At 46.6% G+C, this 21,771-nt stretch overlaps 1 protein-coding gene across 1 annotated transcript in view; it reads left to right on the forward strand.

Annotated features, from left to right (window-relative positions):
• Positions 1-21,771, forward strand: part of RET (ret proto-oncogene) — a 301,960-nt gene that overhangs the window by 201,825 nt on the left and 78,364 nt on the right. Inside the window, exons 2-5 of the mRNA XM_069611035.1 lie at positions 3,655-3,888; positions 8,486-8,779; positions 16,262-16,503; positions 19,736-19,934. Of these exons, the coding sequence (XP_069467136.1) occupies positions 3,655-3,888; positions 8,486-8,779; positions 16,262-16,503; positions 19,736-19,934 (969 nt within the window). The remainder of the gene's footprint in view (positions 1-3,654; positions 3,889-8,485; positions 8,780-16,261; positions 16,504-19,735; positions 19,935-21,771) is intronic.

The raw sequence follows: 21,771 nt of genomic DNA on the forward strand, positions 1-21,771 counted from the left end.
AATGTAGGAAGAAGGGGGGGGGCACGGTGGGTGGCAACCCACTCGTGGCGTGGCAGTGTTTGGCCAGACAAACACGTGAGGCATACTCCGGATGAGCCAGGAGAAAGCAAAAAGGGTCTTCGCTCTTCTCAGACCCAGCACCCCTTGGGAGCCTAAGCGGCAGGGGCGTCTGGGAGGAACAACTAGGGCTCAGCTTCCCCCAAGGAAACGGCACTCTCCCCGCCCATGAGCGCCTGCAGGGGCAGGAGAGGCTCGGACGCAAAGGTTGGGAGAGTTGGGCCTATTCTGGACGCTTGGGGAAGGAAAGGGGGAAGCAGGTTATTTTGGACACCGAGCAGTCGCCGCATTTTATGAGTATTTTTTCTACAAATGTGTGCAGTGTGGTTTTGGTTTGGTGTTATTGTGGAATAAATCTGCGTCCCTTTATGCCAAAAACAAACAGGTCTCATTCTACACTTTTCTGGGGGGAAAAGGGAATGAGCTATGGATATGTTTGAATACGAATAGACGGATGCCTGGGTTATGAAGGTGATGACGAAGGCACCACAAAATGGAGGAGGCACCCCCGATAACCCGGGCAGTGGCCCCTCCTGACTTCCCTCTCTCTGGAGAAAGGGGAGGCGCTGTGCCCAGCACAGCAAAACTCTGGCAAAGCCCGCAAAAACAAGAAAGAGTGGCGAAACTCAGGGAAAGCCCACGAAGGGCAGAGAAAGGAAAGGGGAGGGGTCTCCCTCTTTATAACGGGCAGGATCTGCAAGGAAAGCAGCATCCAGCCACCGTGAAGGGACACCCGCCCAGGAGTAGCGGAAAGAGCTTTTCGTTTTCCCACCCACCAACCCTACGGACAGGACAAGCAGAAGTGCCTGGTCTTCCACGTCGCAGGACGACAAGGCAGTGTGACGGTGTTTGGCCGGACAAACACATGAGACAGACTCCGAATGAGCCAGGAGAAATCAAGAAGGGTCTTCGCTCTTCTCAGACCCAGCACCCCTTGGGAGCCTAAGCGGCAGGGGCGTCTGGGAGGAACAACTAGGGCTCGGCTTCCCCCAAGGAAACGGCACTCTCCCCGCCCATGAGCACCTGCAGGGGCAGGAGAGGCTCAGACGCAAAGGTTGGGAGAGTTGGGCCTATTCTGGACGCTTGGGGAAGGAAAGGGGGAAGCAGGTTATTTTGGACACCGAGCAGTCGCCGCATTTTATGAGTATTTTTTCTACAAATGTGTGCAGTGTGGTTTTGGTTTGGTGTTATTGTGGAATAAATCTGCGTCCCTTTATGCCAAAAACAAACAGGTCTCATTCTACACTTTTCTTGGGGGAAAAGGGAATGAACTATGGATATGTTTGGATACGAATGGACGGATGCCTGGGTTATGAAGGTGACGACGAAGGCACCACAAAATGGAGGAGGCACCCCCGATAACCCGGGCAGTGTCCCCCTCCTGACCTCCCTCTCTCTGGAGAAAGGGGAGGCGCCGTGCCCAGCGTGGCAAAACGCTGGCAAAGCCTGCAAAAACAAGAAAGCGCGGCGAAACTCAGGGAAAGCCCACGAAGGGCAGACAAAGGAAAGGGGAGGGGTCTCCCTCTTTATAACGGGCAGGATCTGCAAGGAAAGCAGCATCCAGCCACCGCGAAGGGACACCCGCCCAGGAGTCACGGAAGGAGCTTTTCGTTTTCCCACCCACCAACCCTATGGACAGGACAAGCAGAAGTGCCTGTTCGTCCACGTCGCAGGACGACAAGGCAGTGTGGCGGTGTTTGGCCAGACAAACACATGAGACAGACTCCGAATGAGCCAGGAGAAATCAAGAAGGGTCTTCGCTCTTCTCAGACCCAGCACCCCTTGGGAGCCTAAGCGGCAGGGGCGTCTGGGAGGAACAACTAGGGCTCGGCTTCCCCCAAGGAAACGGCACTCTCCCCGCCCATGAGCACCTGCAGGGGCAGGAGAGGCTCAGACGCAAAGGTTGGGAGAGTTGGGCCTATTCTGGACGCTTGGGGAAGGAAAGGGGGAAGCAGGTTATTTTGGACACCGAGCAGTCGCCGCATTTTATGAGTATTTTTTCTACAAATGTGTGCAGTGTGGTTTTGGTTTGGTGTTATTGTGGAATAAATCTGCGTCCCTTTATGCCAAAAACAAACAGGTCTCATTCTACACTTTTCTTGGGGGAAAAGGGAATGAACTATGGATATGTTTGGATACGAATGGACGGATGCCTGGGTTATGAAGGTGACGACGAAGGCACCACAAAATGGAGGAGGCACCCCCGATAACCCGGGCAGTGTCCCCCTCCTGACCTCCCTCTCTCTGGAGAAAGGGGAGGCGCCGTGCCCAGCGTGGCAAAACGCTGGCAAAGCCTGCAAAAACAAGAAAGCGCGGCGAAACTCAGGGAAAGCCCACGAAGGGCAGACAAAGGAAAGGGGAGGGGTCTCCCTCTTTATAACGGGCAGGATCTGCAAGGAAAGCAGCATCCAGCCACCGCGAAGGGACACCCGCCCAGGAGTCACGGAAGGAGCTTTTCGTTTTCCCACCCACCAACCCTATGGACAGGACAAGCAGAAGTGCCTGTTCGTCCACGTCGCAGGACGACAAGGCAGTGTGGCGGTGTTTGGCCAGACAAACACATGAGACAGACTCCGAATGAGCCAGGAGAAAGCAAGAAGGGTTTTCGCTCTTCTCAGACCCAGCACCCCTTGGGAGCATTGAGAACTGGGGGAAACAGAAATTGTTTGGTCTGAGATCATCCTAAGCGGCAGGGGTGTCTGGGAGGAACAACTAGGGCTCAGCTTCCCCCAAGGGAACAGCACTCTCCCTGCCCATGAGCGCCTGCAGGGGCAGGAGAGGCTCGGACGCAAAGGTTGGCAGAGTTGGGCCTATTCTGGACGCTTGGTGAAGGAAAGGGGGAAGCAGGTTATTTTGGACACGGAGCAGTCTCCGCATCTTATGAGTATTTTTTCCACAAATGTGTGCAGTGTGGTTTTGGTTTGGTGTTATTGTGGAATAAATCTGCGGCCTTGGGTAAGGGTAAGGGTGTCCTTGGGTATGTAGGAGCCCTTTTTTGGAGAGTATGCTGAGGATGTTACCCAAGCATTCATTGGGTACTAAAACCAACATATGGTTGCAGCTGGTTTTTTGAAGGATGGGCCTCTCTTAAGCAGTTGATGAGCCTTTAATATACAATATAATAAAAGGGCAGATGTATGTTTGTCCGATCACCTGTTGTCACCGCTAGAGGGAGCTGTTGCCTTAGGAATAATTCTGAAAATGTCTCTCCACACACACTTTGGCCCGTGTGCACATGTGCTTTCAAACTAGTAAGAAATAACCTTCATGCATACCACCCCTTCCCAGCCTTTTCTCTGTGCTGCAGTTGACCACTTAGGTCAGTAGGTGGCAACAGCAAGAACCCAGATAGCTTTAGGCAAAGGGCTCTCAGTTTACTCGACTATGTTTTCTTTGTACAGCACTGTCATGGGGCGACACAGTTCCCCAGTTGCTAGAGCAAGCAAACGTTTGCTGCATTCAGGAACCATAGCTGTATGATGCTACTATGTTATGTTTGTTATAGCGCATCCAGTAACTTTGGTGGAGTCTAGATGCATAATGTAGGTGTTTATGGCTATTGAGATGACTTTGCATCTTATCTTTTTTTTTCTGCAGCCACCTTCGGGCTCTATGTTCCAAGACGAACTTACTCAGAAGACGTGTACATGGACCAGGCGGAGAGAAGCCCCCTTGTTTACATCCGTGCCATCCGGGAGGCGCCCGGGGAAGTGCCTCACTTCCTGCTGTGCCAGAGCCGCTCCATACCCAGTGACTGGTTTCAAATTGAAGAAAGAACTGGCGTCCTCTACCTCAACAGGAGCCTGGATTGGAAAGACTTCAACTCGCTATGTGAGTGGTTCTCATCTACCATATTGCAACAGCACCCTCTGGTGAACATTGACAGTACTAACGTTATCAGCCATTTTGACGTCATCATCAAGCGGGAATGTTGGCATTTACCCTTTCTAGTTTTTTATTTTATTTTATTAAAAGGAAACAAGCAACCTCTTGCACATGTTTTAGCAGAAGGTTATTCAGTACTATTAAACTTAAAAAAAGCTACACTATAGGGATAAAAAACAAAATGTAAATATTTTAAATAATGAAAATCCTCTCTGTGTCTGCAAACTCCTTTCTCGCTTTTCGTCTCTCTTGCTTCAAACCTTCTCATGATATTCTTCCCGCAGAGTAGGTTCTGTTGACCCCGTGTAGTGCCCACTACACCTTGGACAAGGATTTGGCGCCTTGAAACTACTAGAGTGGTGATTCGGCTCTTTTCGAAAGCAAAGTGGCATAACATAATAATGATTTCGGTGTTTGCATAGGATCCAAAGTGATTGTGTCCAAGTAAAGAACAATAAAACAATTGGAGTAATAAACATTTTCATTTTTATTGAAACAGAATAAGGGAAGAGTGGAGCAGGGATATACAGTAGGAAAGGAGGAGGCGGCAAAGAGAAACAAAACAATAGTGCCTGATCAAGGGGAGTCTCACTCTGTAATGCAATCAACTAAATGAAACGTTTCTATATCTGATCAAACTTAAACTGCATTCACGTCCACAGTAGGAGTAGGCCATTGCCCTTTTAAATTAGAGTGTTATTAAGTCTCAGAGACATGTTTTCGCTTATGAGGAAAATTAATGATTACCAATATCTAAAATGGTGTTTCGTTGGGGGAATCTAGGGACCTGTTCTCCTGCTTCTTCATTGGCACCTAAATATGCAAAATAGATGAACATCAACCAATAAAACACAGTAGAAGACCTTGAGGTATTCTTACATCAAACGCCATTTCCATGCATTATGAAATCTCACCCTGCTAAAGATCAGACCCTCTCACGGGCCTTACACATCTATGTGTTTGCAGTTGCACAAATATTCTTCTAGAATAATCCTTTCTCTGGACTGTGCTGTACACTCTCCTGCTCCTGCCCAATGTGTTATGAAACAATTACCCGCAGAACCTATCAAAATGTTAACCAAGGAACCTTTGGTTGGAGGTCATTTCCCTACACAGGGCCACAGACTTGTTGATTCTGCCATACTCACTTGCCTCTCTCTGAATTAAGCGCCATCTCCACAGCTCTCATTGTCTGCTGCTGGCATGTGCAGTATTCTGTTCTCTTCACTTGAGAGAATGTATGTGTAATAGCTCCTTTGTGCCTATTCTCTTTTTCCAGCCCCCGCTTCAGATTCTGATTTTTGTAACAACCAAATTGCATTGATCCTCTGCAACACGCCCAGAAATAACACCTCTCTGCATCTAATATGCATAATGTGCAATATTTCGGACCCAATTCCTTTCCTACTCTTCTCAATGAAGGCTACACTATAGGGATAAAAAACAAAATGTAAATATTTTAAATAATGAAAATCCTCTCTGTGTCTGCAAACTCCTTTCTCGCTTTTCGTCTCTCTTGCTTCAAACCTTCTCATAATATTCTTCCCGCAGACCTGTGTAGTGCACACTACACCTTGGACAAGGATTTGGCGCCTTTAAACTACTAGAGTGGTGATTCGGCTCTTTTCGAAAGCAAAGTGACATAACATAATAATGATTTCGGTGTTTGCATAGGATCCAAAGTGATTGTGTCCAAGTAAAGAACAATAAAACAATTGGAGTAATAAACATTTTCATTTTTATTGAAACAGAATAAGGGAAGAGTGGAGCAGGGATATACAGTAGGAAATAAAATGAAAACTGTATTCCTCTGTCTATGTCATTTTTTTTAACAACTGGCAGTGTCTCCTCGCGAGAGTGCAGATACTGTAAGTAACAGGGTTGGCTCGTCATACAGCAAACACATATAAATTGAGTCTCCTCTAGTCACATTGGCACCCCCAAAAGTATGATTCAAATTGTTTTTAAAATGTGGGATTTCCCTGTTGTATAGTATGCCAGAGGACTGGGGGGGTTCGCATTTATATTATCACAAACCAGCAGAATGTCTAGGGCCCATCAGAGCCTCCGCTGGCAATAACAGAAGACTCAACCATCGGGCAAGGTTTTTCTGTCTTTCTTTTCCAATAGACAGGGATCATACAGGAAATCATACATTTATTTATTTATTCATTTATTTAAATCTCCGCAATCACAGCTCCTGAGCTCGTGTCACCCGGTTTTATACTCTAGTGACATCACAAACATCAACACCAGTCCCAAAAACATACAGGACATCCTAATTGGTTAGCTTGGGTTTATTACCTATGGAACCAGTATACATTTGGAATCGCACTGGGCTGGCATGTTAGGTGGCTTCGCCGGAGACTTCCCCAAAAAACTATCTATAACTCGGTTGCAGAGTCGCACGAAGACCTTTGACCTGTGTAACATTCTACACCTCCCCATAATCAGAGCATCTGGATTGCCTATAGTGGGTCCTCCCAGGCCTGGGACCCTGTTCTGTTCACAGCACATGGTGCATGTTTTCATGGTAATGGGAAGGGCTATGTATCCCCATTGTTGCCATTGGTCTGATCACCTAGCCTGAGAGAGTGCCTGCAGATTGCAGTTTTGGTGGGCAATGCATGTATTCATCTTCTCTGCTTCACTGGGAACTTCTTCTCTTCTCACCACGAGTGAATAGCCATTGTTCAACTCTGCTGGGTCACGTGTGTGACGTCTGCAAAATGAAGCCTTCCTGTCTGCAATTATGAGAATTTGATATTAAATTCTCGCAGGTGGCTCACTGCCACGGGAATCAGGAATACTCCACCCGCCCTTGTCCTTGGCTGTGAACGCTGTCTCTGTGCTTCGTACTGCAGAGCCTGCATCTCTTCCTCGACATATTTGAGGCCTGTGGTCTTGTGTGTATTCACTACAGTCATTCTATACTTTCTCTATGTGTTCTAATATCTTCTTAGAGGTTAGTCGCGATAGAGCCCTATAGGTTCTTTATACATTCCTGTAGCTCCTTATGATAAGGTGCAATAAAGCAGTTGCAAACATGGTACACGCATATTTGGCTTTCTTGCATTTATGCATTTGACTAAACAGAAGAAAAGTTTTTGGCAGCGTGTAAATATATTTGTCCTCTATGTACAGAGGGTGTAAGCCTGTACTTTATACGTGTGTGTGTGTGTCTGTGTATCTTCATGCAGGAGTGCAAATTTGCTTCATGACTAACGCTGCTATGTGGTGTTCTCACTAGTTATGTCATCACTGCTGGACTTTGTCATCAGTCAATTTGATAAATCGGTGAGGCACTTGTCTGCACAAAGTCGTCAATTGGATATGGTATGAAGGGCTGTCTAAGAGAACATCTCTTGTCATATCTCTGATATAGTGGTGCACCTGGTGGCTGACTGAGCAACGAGTTACACCTTTCATTCTCCATTCTGCGGGTTGGCATTTGTATAGGGGAGGGAACATGAGGGCCATTCCAGGGACCCTCTCTTCACTGTCATCTTGCCGGGTTAAGCTTTCTGTAAGCCAAGCTATTCATTAAGTTATTTTTTAATTGTGAACTATTGACAACTAGTTATGATAATCCTATTATGGCCACCTAAAATTGTGAAATATATATTTGTAATGAATTGTTCAGACCTGCGATGATAGTGTTGGGGCTTTCTCTGTAGCATCCTGAAGTGCCAGTTGAAGTTACGTAAAATAACTACAATTGGTATCTGGCGAGGGACAATCAGATTGGCCCTCGCCAGGGCTTTACCCGACCAGGAATCCCTCTCAGCCTTGTTTTTCTTTGTCCCCGGTGAAGGGAGCGGAGGGGTAAGCCCCTCAGCCAATGAGGAGGCTCAAAGCAGAGTCATCCCCGTCCCGAGCCACCACATGGCTGGAGGCTGCCATCGTCCCCCGCCGGGGATTCAGATAAGTGTTTTGTGCCTCCCTGCCTCACTCTCCCCACCCCCTCCATCCAAACAATCTCCCCCCTGCCCTTCCACCCCCACTTACCTTCTTTTTGGTACTTTTTCGGGAGCAAATGCACTGGGAACACTTTTGTCCCCAGCGCGTCTGCTCCTGATGGATGCCATGGAAAGGGAAAATAGACTCTGTTTTCCCTCCCCTGGTGGACATTTTTTGTTTACATATTTGTTTTTCTGTTCCGAAATGCTGCAGCGTTTGGGAACAGAAAAACAATGCTATTAGTACCCCAATGTGCCCGGGGCACTACCTGACTCGGTAATGCCCCCGCAGCTCGGGCCTTGTTGCCAAATTGAATCCAAAAATCGGTTTGATATAAGCGCAAAGTAACTTTAAAGTAGTCCTCGTCTGTCATCTAGCGTTCACACTTTGGAAGACATGAATGTGAGGGGATACGAAGACTGTGGTGAGGGAGAGATTTCCGCGTAATCACACATTTCGTTTCATCGCTGGATCGTTTGTTAATTAGGATAAGCTTGACGGAGACGAAGCTCCGGCGTTGTATGCTTTTATTAACCACAGCTGTTTTAATACAATAACAATGTGTTTTGTTTTTCACCCACAGCATCAGGAAAACCCGCTCTGTTCTGGCAGTTAAAACTTAAAGTTATTGTCTTGCCCAGGCCCTTCCAGGAAACAGACTGTTCTCTGGACCCTACGGCCATGGTTACTCTCACCATCAAGAATGCCACTGTGCCTGTCTGTAGCGCTCTGAAGCCAGAAGAACTTTGCTTCACTAAAACAGACCTCTCCTTCATCATCAAAGAGAACAGACCGGCCAGCATATTTCACAAGTTCCAGCTGCTCCCCATCCAGGCCCAGTGCTCGAATGCCAGTCTGTCTTACATCCTTGTAATTGGTAGGTGCCAAATGTACACTCTAATATGTATGTTTCATGGACTAACCCATACCTGGCAACCACTCTGTCTTAGATTCGAAAGCAAGTCGGCTCATTGTGTCGTGCGAAATCTTCACACCTGCGCACATATTGAGACACATTCGTTGTTGTCAGTGATGTACTGACCAGATGGCACTGATGAGTCGATGGAACGTGTTGGTGTTTGTGCACTCTCCTTAGGGAGAAGGATGCACTGTGCACTCTCCTTAGGGAGAAGGATGCACGTACAGACGAATGTTGTGCAGCTCCGCTTGGATTGCTGTTTGTAGCTGTTCGTACACCCCACATAAAGCCAAAAAGTGGTCGGTGTAACTCAGATGTACCTCTTTTCGGGTGCCAGAAAAATCTTATGTTACAACCCCAGTAGAAGGGCGAGGTTTGTGTAACTCAAAAAATAGCTGGGAACAGTAGGTGTAACTAGAAAGTACCTGGCACAGGAAGGTGCAACTAGAAAGTACCTGGGAGAGGTATGTGTAACTAGGAAGTACCTGGAAGCAGTATGTGTAAATAGAAAGTACCTAGGACAGGTATGTGTAACTAAAAAGTGCCTGGTAGCGGTATGTGGAACTAGGAAGTACCTGGGAGCAGTATGTGTAAATAGAAAGTACCTAGGACAGGTATGTGTAACTAAAAAGTGCCTGTGAGAGGTATGTGTAACTAGGAAGTACCTGGGAGCAGTATGTGTAAATAGAAAGCCTGGGAGAGATAGATGCAACTAGAAAGTACCTGGGAGAGGTAGGTGTAACTAGAAAGTACTGGGGAGAGATTTGTGCAACTAGAAAGTACCTGGGAGAGGTAGGTGTAAGTAGAAAGTACTGTGGAGAGCTATGTGCAACTAGAAAGTACCTGGGAGAGGTATGTGTAACTAGAAAGTGCCTGCGAGAGGTATGTGTAACTAGAAAGTGCCTGGTAGAGGTATGTGTAACTCGTAAGTGCCTGCGAGCGGTATGTGCAACTAGGAAATGACTGGTAGAGGTGTGTGCAACTAGGAAGTACCTGGGAGCATTATGTGTAAATAGAAAGTACCCGGGAGATGTATGTGTAAATAGAAAGTACCCGGGAGATGAATGTGTAACTAGTAAGTACCTGGGAGATGCATATATAACTAGAAAGCGCTTGTGAGAGATATCTGTAACTGGAGAGGTATGTGTAAATAGAAAGTGCCTGGATGGGGTGTGTGTAACTAGGAAGTACCTGGGAGAATTATGTGTAAATAGAAAGTAGCCGGGAGAGGTATGTGTAACTAGAAATTACCTGGGAGAGGTATGTGTAACTAGAAAGTGCCTGTGAGAGGTATCTGTAACTGGAGAGGTATGTGTAAATAGAGAGTGCCTGGATGGGGTGTGTGTAACTAGGAAGTACCTGGGAGAATTATGTGTAAATAGAAAGTAGCCGGGAGAGGTATGTGTAACTAGAAAGTACCTGGGAGAGGTATGTGTAACTAGAAAGTGCCTGTGAGAGGTATCTGTAACTGGAGAGGTATGTGTAAATAGAAAGTGCCTGGATGGGGTATGTGTAACTAGGAAGTACCTGGGAGCGGTATGTGTAAATAGAAAGTGCCCTGCAGTGGTAGGTGTAACTAGAAAGTACCGCTAGTGGTGTGGGTAACTATAATGTACCTGGAAGAGGTATTTGTAGCTAGAGAGTAGCTCTTGAAGAAAGCTTTTGATGCACTTGCATACAGGTGATGTAAGACATACATGACGGAGATGTGTATGTCTGCCTGCCTGTGAGGGACACATTTGAGACATCCCTAACACAGGCGAAAAGAACTGTGCACCTGTAAAATAAAGTTTCTGTTACCAGGAGATGGAATACACATTGAGTTCTTACCATACACCTCTATCTGACACAGGCACCAGGGCAGATTTGATAGGGATTCTAATGGTGACCCCTCCTTATTTATAAAAACACATTTGAACCCTTTAAAATAAGCACTACTATCATCTACCTCCTATTTCCACTCTAATGCCTCCTGTTGTGAATTTGGTCAAAAGGATCTGGCCCCATCAGCACCACTTCCTTGGAGGTGTCACAGGGACACCCAATGGGTGAGACTGACAGAACAGACCCTTGGCCAATACCTGGTAGCCCCCACTGATGCATGAGGCCAGAGTTTGACCTCCATGGTTGGTCCCATCTCCATGGCACCCTCAGGCAGGCCGCCACTTCCACCACCTATGCTAGGGACCACATCCCTCTAACCCTTTTCACCGAATCCTAAAATCCTACATCTACATAATTCCTACATAACATTTCCCCTAACAACCTTTTCCCCACACTTCAATACCTCCACATAACACTTAACCTACATCTAAATCTTGCCCATTCACACCACTGTGGCCCCATGGCACAAACTGATCTTCTTGGTGGCCCTAGTGGCCGGGGGTGCTGCCCGGCATCACTGCCATAACCTGCTGCCACTTTCATGACTTCAGAGTGGCCTCACCCACACCACTTCACTGTGCCATTCCAGGACTTTTCTTCACATAGGCTGACATGACGAAGCAGCTCGGGACTTCTCTGGCCTCCAGTTCCTCACACATGCTACCTTAGGGGCAGCTTGGGACTTCTCTTCACTATCCTGCCTTCTGAGGCAGAGCAGACATATCTGCTCTTCTCCTCCTGGGCCACCTGGCATGTATAGACCCAGAGGACTTCCATGCAGGGCACGCTTTGCCAGCCGTGAGGCAGGCCGTCAATGGGCATGACTATGCTACTCTGTCTGCAGCCTGTCCTTGGGAGTCTTACCCCGCCCCTCAGCCACCTCTGTGCAAACACCGGGGGAATTTATTTGATTGGGCCCCTCTGGTCTGGCCCCCAGGCAGGTCAACACCCAGCACGACTCATAGGTGCCCAGGCTGCTCCTGTCCCCCAGGGCACATGTCCCAGGCACACCATATCCTATGCCCTCAGAGTTTGCTCGGGGTTGCTCCTCCCACAAGGGAGGGTCTTACTTTTCTTCTTTCTCCCCCTTTCTTTTTTCTCACCTACTCCTAGTTCGCCCTCTCCATTCCTCTCTCAACCACTCCATAACTTTATTTTCCAAACCATGCTTTTGTCACCTGCCCAGCCCATTCTTGGGCAGAGGAGTTCTGTCCCTTTGTTTCTTTTTTTTGTTTACTTTTCAACATTCCAAACAGCCCGATGGTGGGGTAGTTGGACTAGTCCAACACACTTACACACAACCATACATACACCAGATGTAATAAAGTATTTTATTCACAACCCTGGTGTCTATGTCTTTATTTCTAGGTTTCCCCTTAGTGGACAGCATGTAGCCCATTCTAGCTGGGCCCCATTTGGGTCACAGCCTACATGTATGCCCTGCCAGGGTCTGTAACTGAGGACAATATCTGATTAATGCTGCAGGCTGTGCTCCTTTTTGCCCACATGCAATGAAAAGTGTGATATATCTTGACTCAGAGTGCAATAGGGTATTTTTCTGGATCCCTATTACCCTACATGAATTGCAGGCACTCTACTGTGTAGCTGCCCTCCTTCTTATTTTACCCGGCCCACCTTCCAAGAACCCAAGGCAAAGATATGAGAGAATTGTTTGGGTGATATAAGAATGAGGCAAGGAGGATTCAGGAGCAGAAAGAGCTCTCATGATGTATCTTGTGGGATCCATTGCAAAGCGTGCTTGGAAGGCGGTGCAGGGATGGCCACTGAACTATGACAAGCCTCTTATTAATGGTATGTGCAGAAGCATGTGTCTAAGACACACGCCCTAGATGCATAGCTTTAGTGCAGCCAAATTATGCTGCCGCGCGTTGTTGCTACCAAATGGATGCCCTTGCATTACCTCCGATTGACATCGGAACTGCTTCTGCTTTTGTTTGCCCTGGATCTGTAATGAGTTTGCTCTCCCACGGCAACATGCCCACTTCCCCCCATAACTGCGGTTTATAGTGATTGCATCGAAAACAAAGGGTTGACACAACAAGGCATTGAAAACAAAGCATCTAATGCCAAAGCATCAACAGTCTATCTTTAACATGGAAAAGTACCTTTCCACCTAAACTAGTCCATCAAATATAAATGGACTGGTTTCAATGGAAATGCACTTTTACATGTAAAAGATAGTATTTCAATGCATTTTTTCGTAACGTTAAAACGTTACATGAAGCTGTCCAGTGCTGAAATTTCGGCAGTGGCCAGCTCCTTGTAACGTTTTATGTTTTTTTGTATATTGGGGGGGTTCTCCCCCACCCCCTATGCCCCATGCCCACCCGCCAACCTTAACCTTAACCCTAAGGCAGTGGTCTTCAAACTTTTTTGGCCTGGCCCCCCTGAGCAAAATTTGGGCATGTCGGGACCCCCCAGAAATGCCAAATGGACAGTATATATTGCGCGCCGTCACCTGCTCCCATCAAAGTCGCTGGGCTCCCTCATCCCACTCCTACCCAGTCGCTGGTCTCTCCCCACCCCATCACACACCCAGGGCTCTCCCCACTCTGCTCCCATCACTATCCCATGGTTCCCGCCCATTGTGCTCCCACCATAGTCCCTCGGTTCCCCCATCCCGTTCCCAACACAGTCTGAGGGCCAGTGGCGGCTGGTGAATCTTTTTTAAGTGGAGGGGCATTAAGGGGAGGTTCGGGGGGGTTTCCCCCTGTGAATTTTTTTTTAAATAATAGGTTAAAATGTTGCATTGTAGAGCATACTTTTAACAAAAAATGGGTAAATAGACAAACAGTTTGCAATTGTTGCTGGGAGTCCAGGGGGCAGGCATTGATATTTTATTTCTATCGCGCTCGTACACAAGTGTTTCAGAGCGTGACAAGGCAAGGGAGGGGAACAGAGGAGAATAAAACAGCGATCTTACTAGGCCCAGTGACATTGAGAACGCGCAAGTGTGAGGGGAAAAGTGCATGGAAGGGGGGAGAAGTGGAAAGTGCGAAGCAGAGGAGAAACAGATAAATAACAATAAATAAATAATAAAGGCAACAAACAGTGGTAGTGCAGCCAGCAATTTGAAAGTGCTACGTTTAAGGCAGCAGACATGGTAGGTCTGATAAGTGCAGGAAGAAAGATGGTTCTCCTCAAGTTTTAGAGTGGCAGGGCGCTGTTCCAGAGGGAGGCCCCAGCCGAAGACGGAGATCTACCCCCAGCTCGTTTCTTTGATAAACGACTGACCCTGAGGGAGTTGGAGGTAGAGGAGTGAAGAGCTCGAGAGGGGAGGTATTTGCGGAGGAATAGCTGAAGGTATTTTGGACCCAGGCCCCAGAAAGCCTTGTGGACAAGGCAGAGGGTTTTGAATGATAGATGTCCGGTAAAAAGATACCATCCCTGTCCCCTGGGCCCCACTGGTCCTAACACAATGAACATGATTATGTGTATATGCAAGGCGCTGCACATTCATACAGCAATCACTCTATCATTCACATGAGCATCCATCACCATACACTCACTCATAACGCATCCATACACATGTTTAAATAAAAACAATGAACATAAACGTACCTTCTGCATTGGCCTGTGTGTGGGTGCTGAAACGGCCTGCTCCAGCTGCTCTGTCCGTATGTGCGAGGAGGCGCAGGAGCTCCCCCTCGGACATACAGACATGCAGTGCCCCAGCCAGCATTTCCAATGAGCTATGCAATGCTGGCGAAGCAAAACGCCCCAGCACTTGCATGGCTCAGTGAGCATGTGCGGCTGGGGAACTAAACTGAACTGTCAAAGGGAAACAGTGTTTCCCTTTGACAGTTCAGCCAGCCCAGGAGCACTCCATTAGCTGGATAAAGCAGCTGAGGGAGTGCTCACTGTTTCACTGGGCTGGCTCCTTAGCTCCTCCATAATGGGTGAGGGGCCACTGGGTGGGCGCCTCTTGCCATTATGGATGAGCCGCCAGGCTCGGACAGGCCTATAGGGCAATGCCTGTACCAAAAATGTAAAATGCTAGTTTGGGCCAATCAAAATGGGCCACCATTTTGGCCAATGTGGACCATTTTGATGAGTTACTTAACTATGCAGTTAGTAATGTTGACCATTGTTGCTGAATATATCACAATTTACTTACATTTTAACACAAAGCACCCCTTTGGGTACTATTGAAACAGTGGGCTTCATAACTACTCTGGCGGTAGCTGTGCCGGTAAAACCGGCACGGCTGCCACTGGAGTTGCATCCGGGTCTGGCACCCGCGAATGGGCAATTACTAGGTCATGCCGAGTTAGGCGGACATGATAATTGCCCTTTCGAAGGTGCCGGTAGATCCCCATTCCCATTTGAGCCCCATATGGCTCAAATGGGAATGGGGAGCTCGGATGCACCGGCACCGTTAATAACGGTGCTGGTGCATCCGACGAGCTGAGGTCTGGGGTCTGTGACTAAAGGAATGAATATCCATTTACAACTGTGGGCCACTTTTTCATTGTTGCCTGAGACAGTTTCATGCTTCAGCCCGCCCATGTGGGCCACCCCTGCCCATTTCTTCCAATCTAAAATAAAAAAAAAAAATCTTTTTTCATGCTGAGCTCTCAGGGCCCCCCTGGGATGCACCCGCGGACCCCTAGGGGGTCGCGACCCACAGTTTGAATACCACTGCCCTAAGGTAACCCTAACCCTAATGTAACCCTAACCCTAACGTAACCCTTAATCTAACCCCAGCCCCAACCCTAACCCTAATGTAACCCTTAATCTAACCCTAGCCCCAACCCTAACACCCAACCCTAACCCTAATGTAACCCTAACCCTAATGTAACCCTAACCCTAACGTAACCCTTAATCTAATCCCAGCCCCAACCCTAACCCTAATGTAACCCTTAATCTTACCCTAGCCCCAACCCTAACCCCCAACAATAACCCTAATGTAACCCTTAAACTAACCCTAGTCCCAACCCCAACCCTAACCCTAACCCTAATGTAACCCTTAATCTAACCCTAGCCCCAACCCTAACCCAACCCTAACCCCTAATCTTAACATTACATTTCGATGGATCCATCGAATTTTATTCAACGAAATGGCCATTCTATGGAATGGTATTTCGATGGAAAAAATGTGATGGTTTGGTGTTTGATGGTTTGGTTGTCTTGCCCTTAGTTATTGGGTGAAATCCTTGTAATGCGACATCGCGGCTCCCATGTTATACGCCGTTGGATGCTGCATGTTTACATGAACATATTGCGTTCGCCCTGATCATCCACCGGCCCCCATGCTGCCCAGCAGGGTGCAGGGGGCATTGGCGTGGGGGGGGGCGCTCAGCAGGGCTTGCAGGGGGTCCCACATGTTGTTTTGCGACAGTGTGATCATCGTTATTGTTTTTCCTTTTTCATGAACATGGGTGACCTTTGGTTGTTTTGTTGTCTCAAGCATTTTGTAACGTCTAGAGGCACCCAGAATTTGGGCGTATCTGTGAGTAAAATGAAGAAACGATGATGATAGCAATGCTCCGAGAATCGGGTAATGTTTAATCTGTTCTCTCTGCTGATTTTTAGAGGAAGGGTTCCCATTTTCCTACAACGAGGAGACCTCCGAGGTCAGAGTGTCACAGACTTTGGACCGGGAGCAACGAGAGAGATACGAGATGCTTGTGAAGTGCACAGTCCAGGTGGGCTCCATGCAGACTGAGGTCATGCAACCCTTCCTGGTCAATGTCTACGATGAAGACGACACCCCTCCATTCCTTCCTAATGGCACAAACACAGCAGAAGCTGTTGTGGAGTTCAAGAGGAAAGAGGTAGGCGTGCTGCTTAAATCTACCGTTCTAGGTCAAAAGACTTTTTAAACAAAATGGAAATTAAAAAAAAAAGATTTGAAAAGACCGCTCGGTGACCGCACAAAGCAGTCTTTCTAAATCAAAATGTCAGCCCCTGCAATGCACACGACTGTGCGCAGGCGCTGACAGGCGCGCCAGGACACGGAAGCGCCACGAAGGAGAACAGTAAGTTCATGTGTGCGTGTGTGTTTTTGTGTGTGTATAGTGTGGAGTCTTGGGAGTGGAGGGAGGCAGCATGGGCTGATGGAGGGGCAAGAGAGGGTGGGGGGTGTCGGTGTGATTTGGGGGGTTAAGAAATGTTTTTTTTTCTATTTTTGTTCAGAATATGTGTGTTTCTTAAACCTGTAGATTTGGTTCTGTGTCATTTTTTCGATTTTTGTAGGCACCTAACCAAAAGACCAATTTCTTTCAGCCGATTTTAAGCGGCCTACAAAAATCGAAAAAATGACACAGAACCAAATCTACAGGGTTAAGAAACACACATATTCTGTAGAAATGTGTGTCCAATTCAGGTCCCAGATTTGAATCTCGGTTGGGATGATTCAGTCTTTTGAGGCCAATAAATTGACTACCACTGAGTTGGGAAAAAAAATACATATCCGTTAGTGTTGCGCAGAGCCTCCAAACCCTTGTGTAAGTGCTATAAGATAAGCAAATGACTACTACTAATGCTATTATTTACGCAATAAACCCTGAGGGGCCAGGCCAGTTAGAAGCCCAAGCGAAGCGAGGGCTTTAATGTTAGCCCGGGCATTACCTGCCCCGGTAAAGCACCCGGCCGGTGGGGGTTTATTGCTGTTAGCACCCCGGCATGTTTTCACACAGCGGGACAGATTTCTAGCATTGCAAAACACACATCTACAATCTAACACTGAGCAGTCTCTGGGAATTTAGTCACATCTATGGGTCACATATAACGACAATACCGCCCTGCATGTAAATAATATTGCCCAAACATATGTCATAAATTATTATTTTCATCTCAGACTTGTAGTCATTCCACTAGAGCATTATTGTATTATATTGTATTACATTTGTATTGATTGATGTACGTATAATGCAGGTAGTGGAAGTATCGAGAACGGCACGTAGCGACCCTGCATTTCTATTTTTAACCACTAGGGAGCAGGGTTGTCTCTTATTTATGCATTCAGCAAATCATTTTAAATCGAAGAACATGAATGATTGGAGAATATTTTCCTTGTAAAATTCAGCAAGGTTAATAAACGTACTACGATTCCACTTTTGAATTGTACTATATTGCGGACTTTTAAAATAAAATAATGTATGTATTTGTACAAAAAACACCGTTTATCAGCATGTTAGACCCTTGCAGTCATTACTTCACATTACAGCTGTTTATAGTCCGAAAAATATTAAAAACATATTTTCAATCTCAAAATCATTTCAATTTTCAATTTACATTACTTTTATTTTAAAGCTGCATATTTTAAAACTTGAATGCTAAATATGTTTTTAACAAGAAATTAAAGTGTTCAAATTCTTCTACAATTCTCAGTTTTTACAATTCTCAGTTTTAAATTTAGAATAACCTAAAATTAAATATTAATGGTATTCCCTAATTTGTTGTTGAAGCATAAATTAGGTTTTAAATAACAGAGAGCGCCTAAATGTGTTAAGACTGACTCTTGCCGCCCCCCCTCCCCTGCCCCCGAGTGGCAAGTAAGGTGGCAGCGCGCGACCCAAGCATGTCGCGGGCTGGGCTGAAGGTGAGACTGGAGTGAGGTGGCAAATAGGCGATTCTGGGAAGATACTTGGTTCAGTGGGTGCTGGCGGAGTCACTGGGGTGTCTGAGAGAGAGAGAGAAGGTGAAAGGTGATGAGAGAAGGTTGAAAAAAACATAGGATTATTAAGGAGAGAAGGCGCTTAAAACGTGGGAAAGAAGAGTAATGCTGTGGGGAACTCACGTTTCCTTTAACTTCTTAAAAGGTGTTCATAAATGTTTTTGGGCTTTTCTATAATTTTATGTGTACATTTTTTATGCGGAATTTGCAACTAATTCTTAGGGCAACCCATTTACCAACGGAAGCTTGTTTAAATGAATTTCACTTGACAACATGTATTCAGAACACAGATATTTGCCACTTAATGTAGCGTAGTGACTTTCAGGCAGATCCAGATGACCTGCCATAGGCAGCAATCACGTGCTTGGTTCGGTGGGACATCCATCTATTCTGTCTGAGATCCATGCTATAGAGTCTGCTTGAGCCGCATCAGCATTCCAGAGACCGGCCTGTGGCTGAGGAAGGACAGGCCTTCACTCACTCTTCCAGATTCATCACCGTCTCTCTCTCTCTCTCTCTCTCTCTCTCTCTCTCTCTCTCTCTCTCTCTCTCTCTCTCTCTCTCTCTCTCTTTCTCCCTCTCTACCTCTCTCTTTCTCTCTCTTTCTCTCTCTTTCTCTCTCTTTCTCTCTTTCTCTCTTCTCTCTCTCTCTCTCACACACTCTCCTCCTTTCCATCTATGTCTCTCTTTTTCTCATGCTCTCTCTCTTCCCTCTCCCTCTCTCTCTTGCTCTTTCTCTATCTCTCCTTTCTTCGCTCTCTGCTCTCTGTCTTTCCCTTTCTATCTCTCTATCTCCGATCTATCTCTCGCTTCCCTCTCCTCTCTCTCGCTCTTTCTTCTGCACTCTTTCTCGTCCCCCTCTCTCTGTTTCTCTCTCTATTTCCTCTTTCTTCCCTCCTCCTCTCTCTCCACTTTCTCCCTCTGTGTATGTGTCTCGCGCTCTAATCTCTATCCCTCTCCTCCTACTCTCTTTCCCTCACCTCTCCCCACTCTCGCTTTCTCTTGCATGCTCTCTCTGCCCCTCTCTCTTTCCTCCTCTCTCATCTTCTGTGTCCCTCCCCTGTCTGCCTCGTCTCTCTCTCTCTGCTTTCCTGTCCCTCCTCTCTATACCTCTCCTCCTTCTTCTCGCTCTCTCTTTTTCTCTTGCACTCACTCTCTGCCCCGTATCTTTCATTCTCTCTCTCTACTTACTCTCTCTTCTCTCTCCTCTTCTGACTCTTTCACCTGTCTCCGCCTCGTCTTTCTATCTTTCTATCGCTGCCTCCCTCTCTGTCCTCTCTATACCTCTCCTCCTTCTCTCTATTTCTCTCTCTCTTTGTCTTTCCCCCTTTCTCTCTCACTCTCTCTCTCTCTCTCTCTCCTTTTTTCTCCCCCCCTATCTCGTGCAGGGAACAGTCCTGGCACACTTGACAGTGTGTGACGCCGACACCACATCCGCCGTGTCAATGGACAAAGGGAAAAAATACACCAGCGTCATCGACAGCAATGACTCGTGGATCAATGAAGCCTTCCGGGTTGAGCACACCTTCCAGGAAACAAAATTCAGCCCGAACGGCAGTCTGGTGCGGGGAACGCTGCATGTGTACAGTAAGGGCTTTGCTTTACAACTCGTTGTGATCCTTATTCCCTCAGCTCCACCAACACCCCATCACTTCCCAAACACAAAACCTATTTATTCCTTGAATGCTTTCAGATGTTATGTTATTTGAAATTTGCATAGCGCCTACTGCCATATGTGCAGGTATGCAATGACTTCCCTGACCGCGCGACGATGTTTGACGTTGTTGCCGGAAGTCAAGATGGAAGTGTAATAAAGCTCACTGGTACGCCGTACCACTAGTTCTTTATATTTTTACATAGCGTTCCTCTAGCTCAAATGCTCAAGAAACACGTACTTGAAGTTGTGTCTTTCCCGAGGCAAACATAGAATCGGCTCGGGACGAGCATTCAAGCACTGCAGTTTCACAAGTCTCAGACACACACACACACACACAGCGCCCTGACTCTCAGGTCGTTAAGGTGCTCAGGTTGCAAGCAGCACATCTCTTCTATCAGTGGCAGAGCCTTGCATATGCATGATGGAACCTTTCCAACTCAAAGAGCTCGCAAAGCAAATATGTGCCTGTTAAAGGGAGCAACACAAAGCACCCATTTAAATATTTGTTTATATCCATGAATTTAGAAATGTTCCTAATAGCCTCGCTGGAAAACTGAATTTGGAAGTATCCCCAATAGCCTCGCTGGAAAATGAAGTTAATAGTGCGCCCAGTAGCCTCTCTGTGGAAAATTGAATTTAGATATGGGCCCAATATCCTCTGTGAAAGCTGCATCTAGAAGTGTGCCCATTAGCCACACTGTGAAAGCTGCATTTAGAAGTGCTACCAATAGCATCCGTGAAAGTTAATTATAGAAGTGTATCCAATAGACACCCTGGAAAGTCTCAAGTAGAAGTTTGCCCAATAACCTCTCTGAAAAATTGAACTTAGAAATGTAGCCCAGTAGACGCTCTGTGAAAATTTGCATTTAGAAGTGTACCCAATAGCCTCCGCGAGTGTTACACTTAGAAGTGTGCCTAGTAGCCTCGCTGATAAACTGAATTTAGAAACGTCCCCAATAGCCTCTGTATGGAAAATTATACTTAGAAGTTCGCCCGGTAGCCTCTCTGTGAAAGTGATTTTAGAAGTTTGCACATTGAAAGAGCATATAACCATTCTTACCACACCCCACGCTTACTCTCTCCTTTACATCACCACTCAACTAGAACACAGAGATACTATGACACCATTCGGTATAACTGTTCCCATACGAACATCCACCGCTTACTCCACATCATTCTATGTAAACACTGCTGGTCTCACACCCCCAGCCAGGCGTTCTCCTCAGGCCTAACGCAGCCACATCCGTTCCGGATAAATCCTGCCAGAACGAACACATTCTCCCGATCTCTCAACCACCACACCTACCAATAAGAATCAGCTATTACTTTGTGTACCGCACGAGCTGCACACATATCCGGTGCACACACGCACCTTTTGACTCTCCCTACTCTCTATACTGATCTGAACTTCGGTTCCCAAGGGCGTTCAACCTACCAGCGCCTTCAGACCATACCAATGGTATATAAGGCGCTATATAAGTGCAAAATAACAATAACAATAACAATGTCTACTATCTTGATATGCACATCAAAAAAATTGCTTTAAGTCACTAATTAAATGTTTTGAACATCATGAATAACAACGTGCTGGATGTTTGTGACAAGGAATCTGCATATATATATATCTTTGTTTATTACACAGCTTCTTTTAATGCATGTCTTAAATCACTGAAAGTACCGCGGGGTAAACTAGATTTTTCAGGTTGGCATTATCTTGCACTCTGGGACTTATAGTTTATCAATCAGGATGTGAAAATTAAAGCAACA

Source organism: Ambystoma mexicanum, chromosome 8, assembly GCF_040938575.1.
Source record: "Ambystoma mexicanum isolate Mex_15411 chromosome 8, UKY_AmexF1_1, whole genome shotgun sequence".
Taxonomy (NCBI): Eukaryota; Metazoa; Chordata; class Amphibia; order Caudata; family Ambystomatidae; genus Ambystoma; species Ambystoma mexicanum.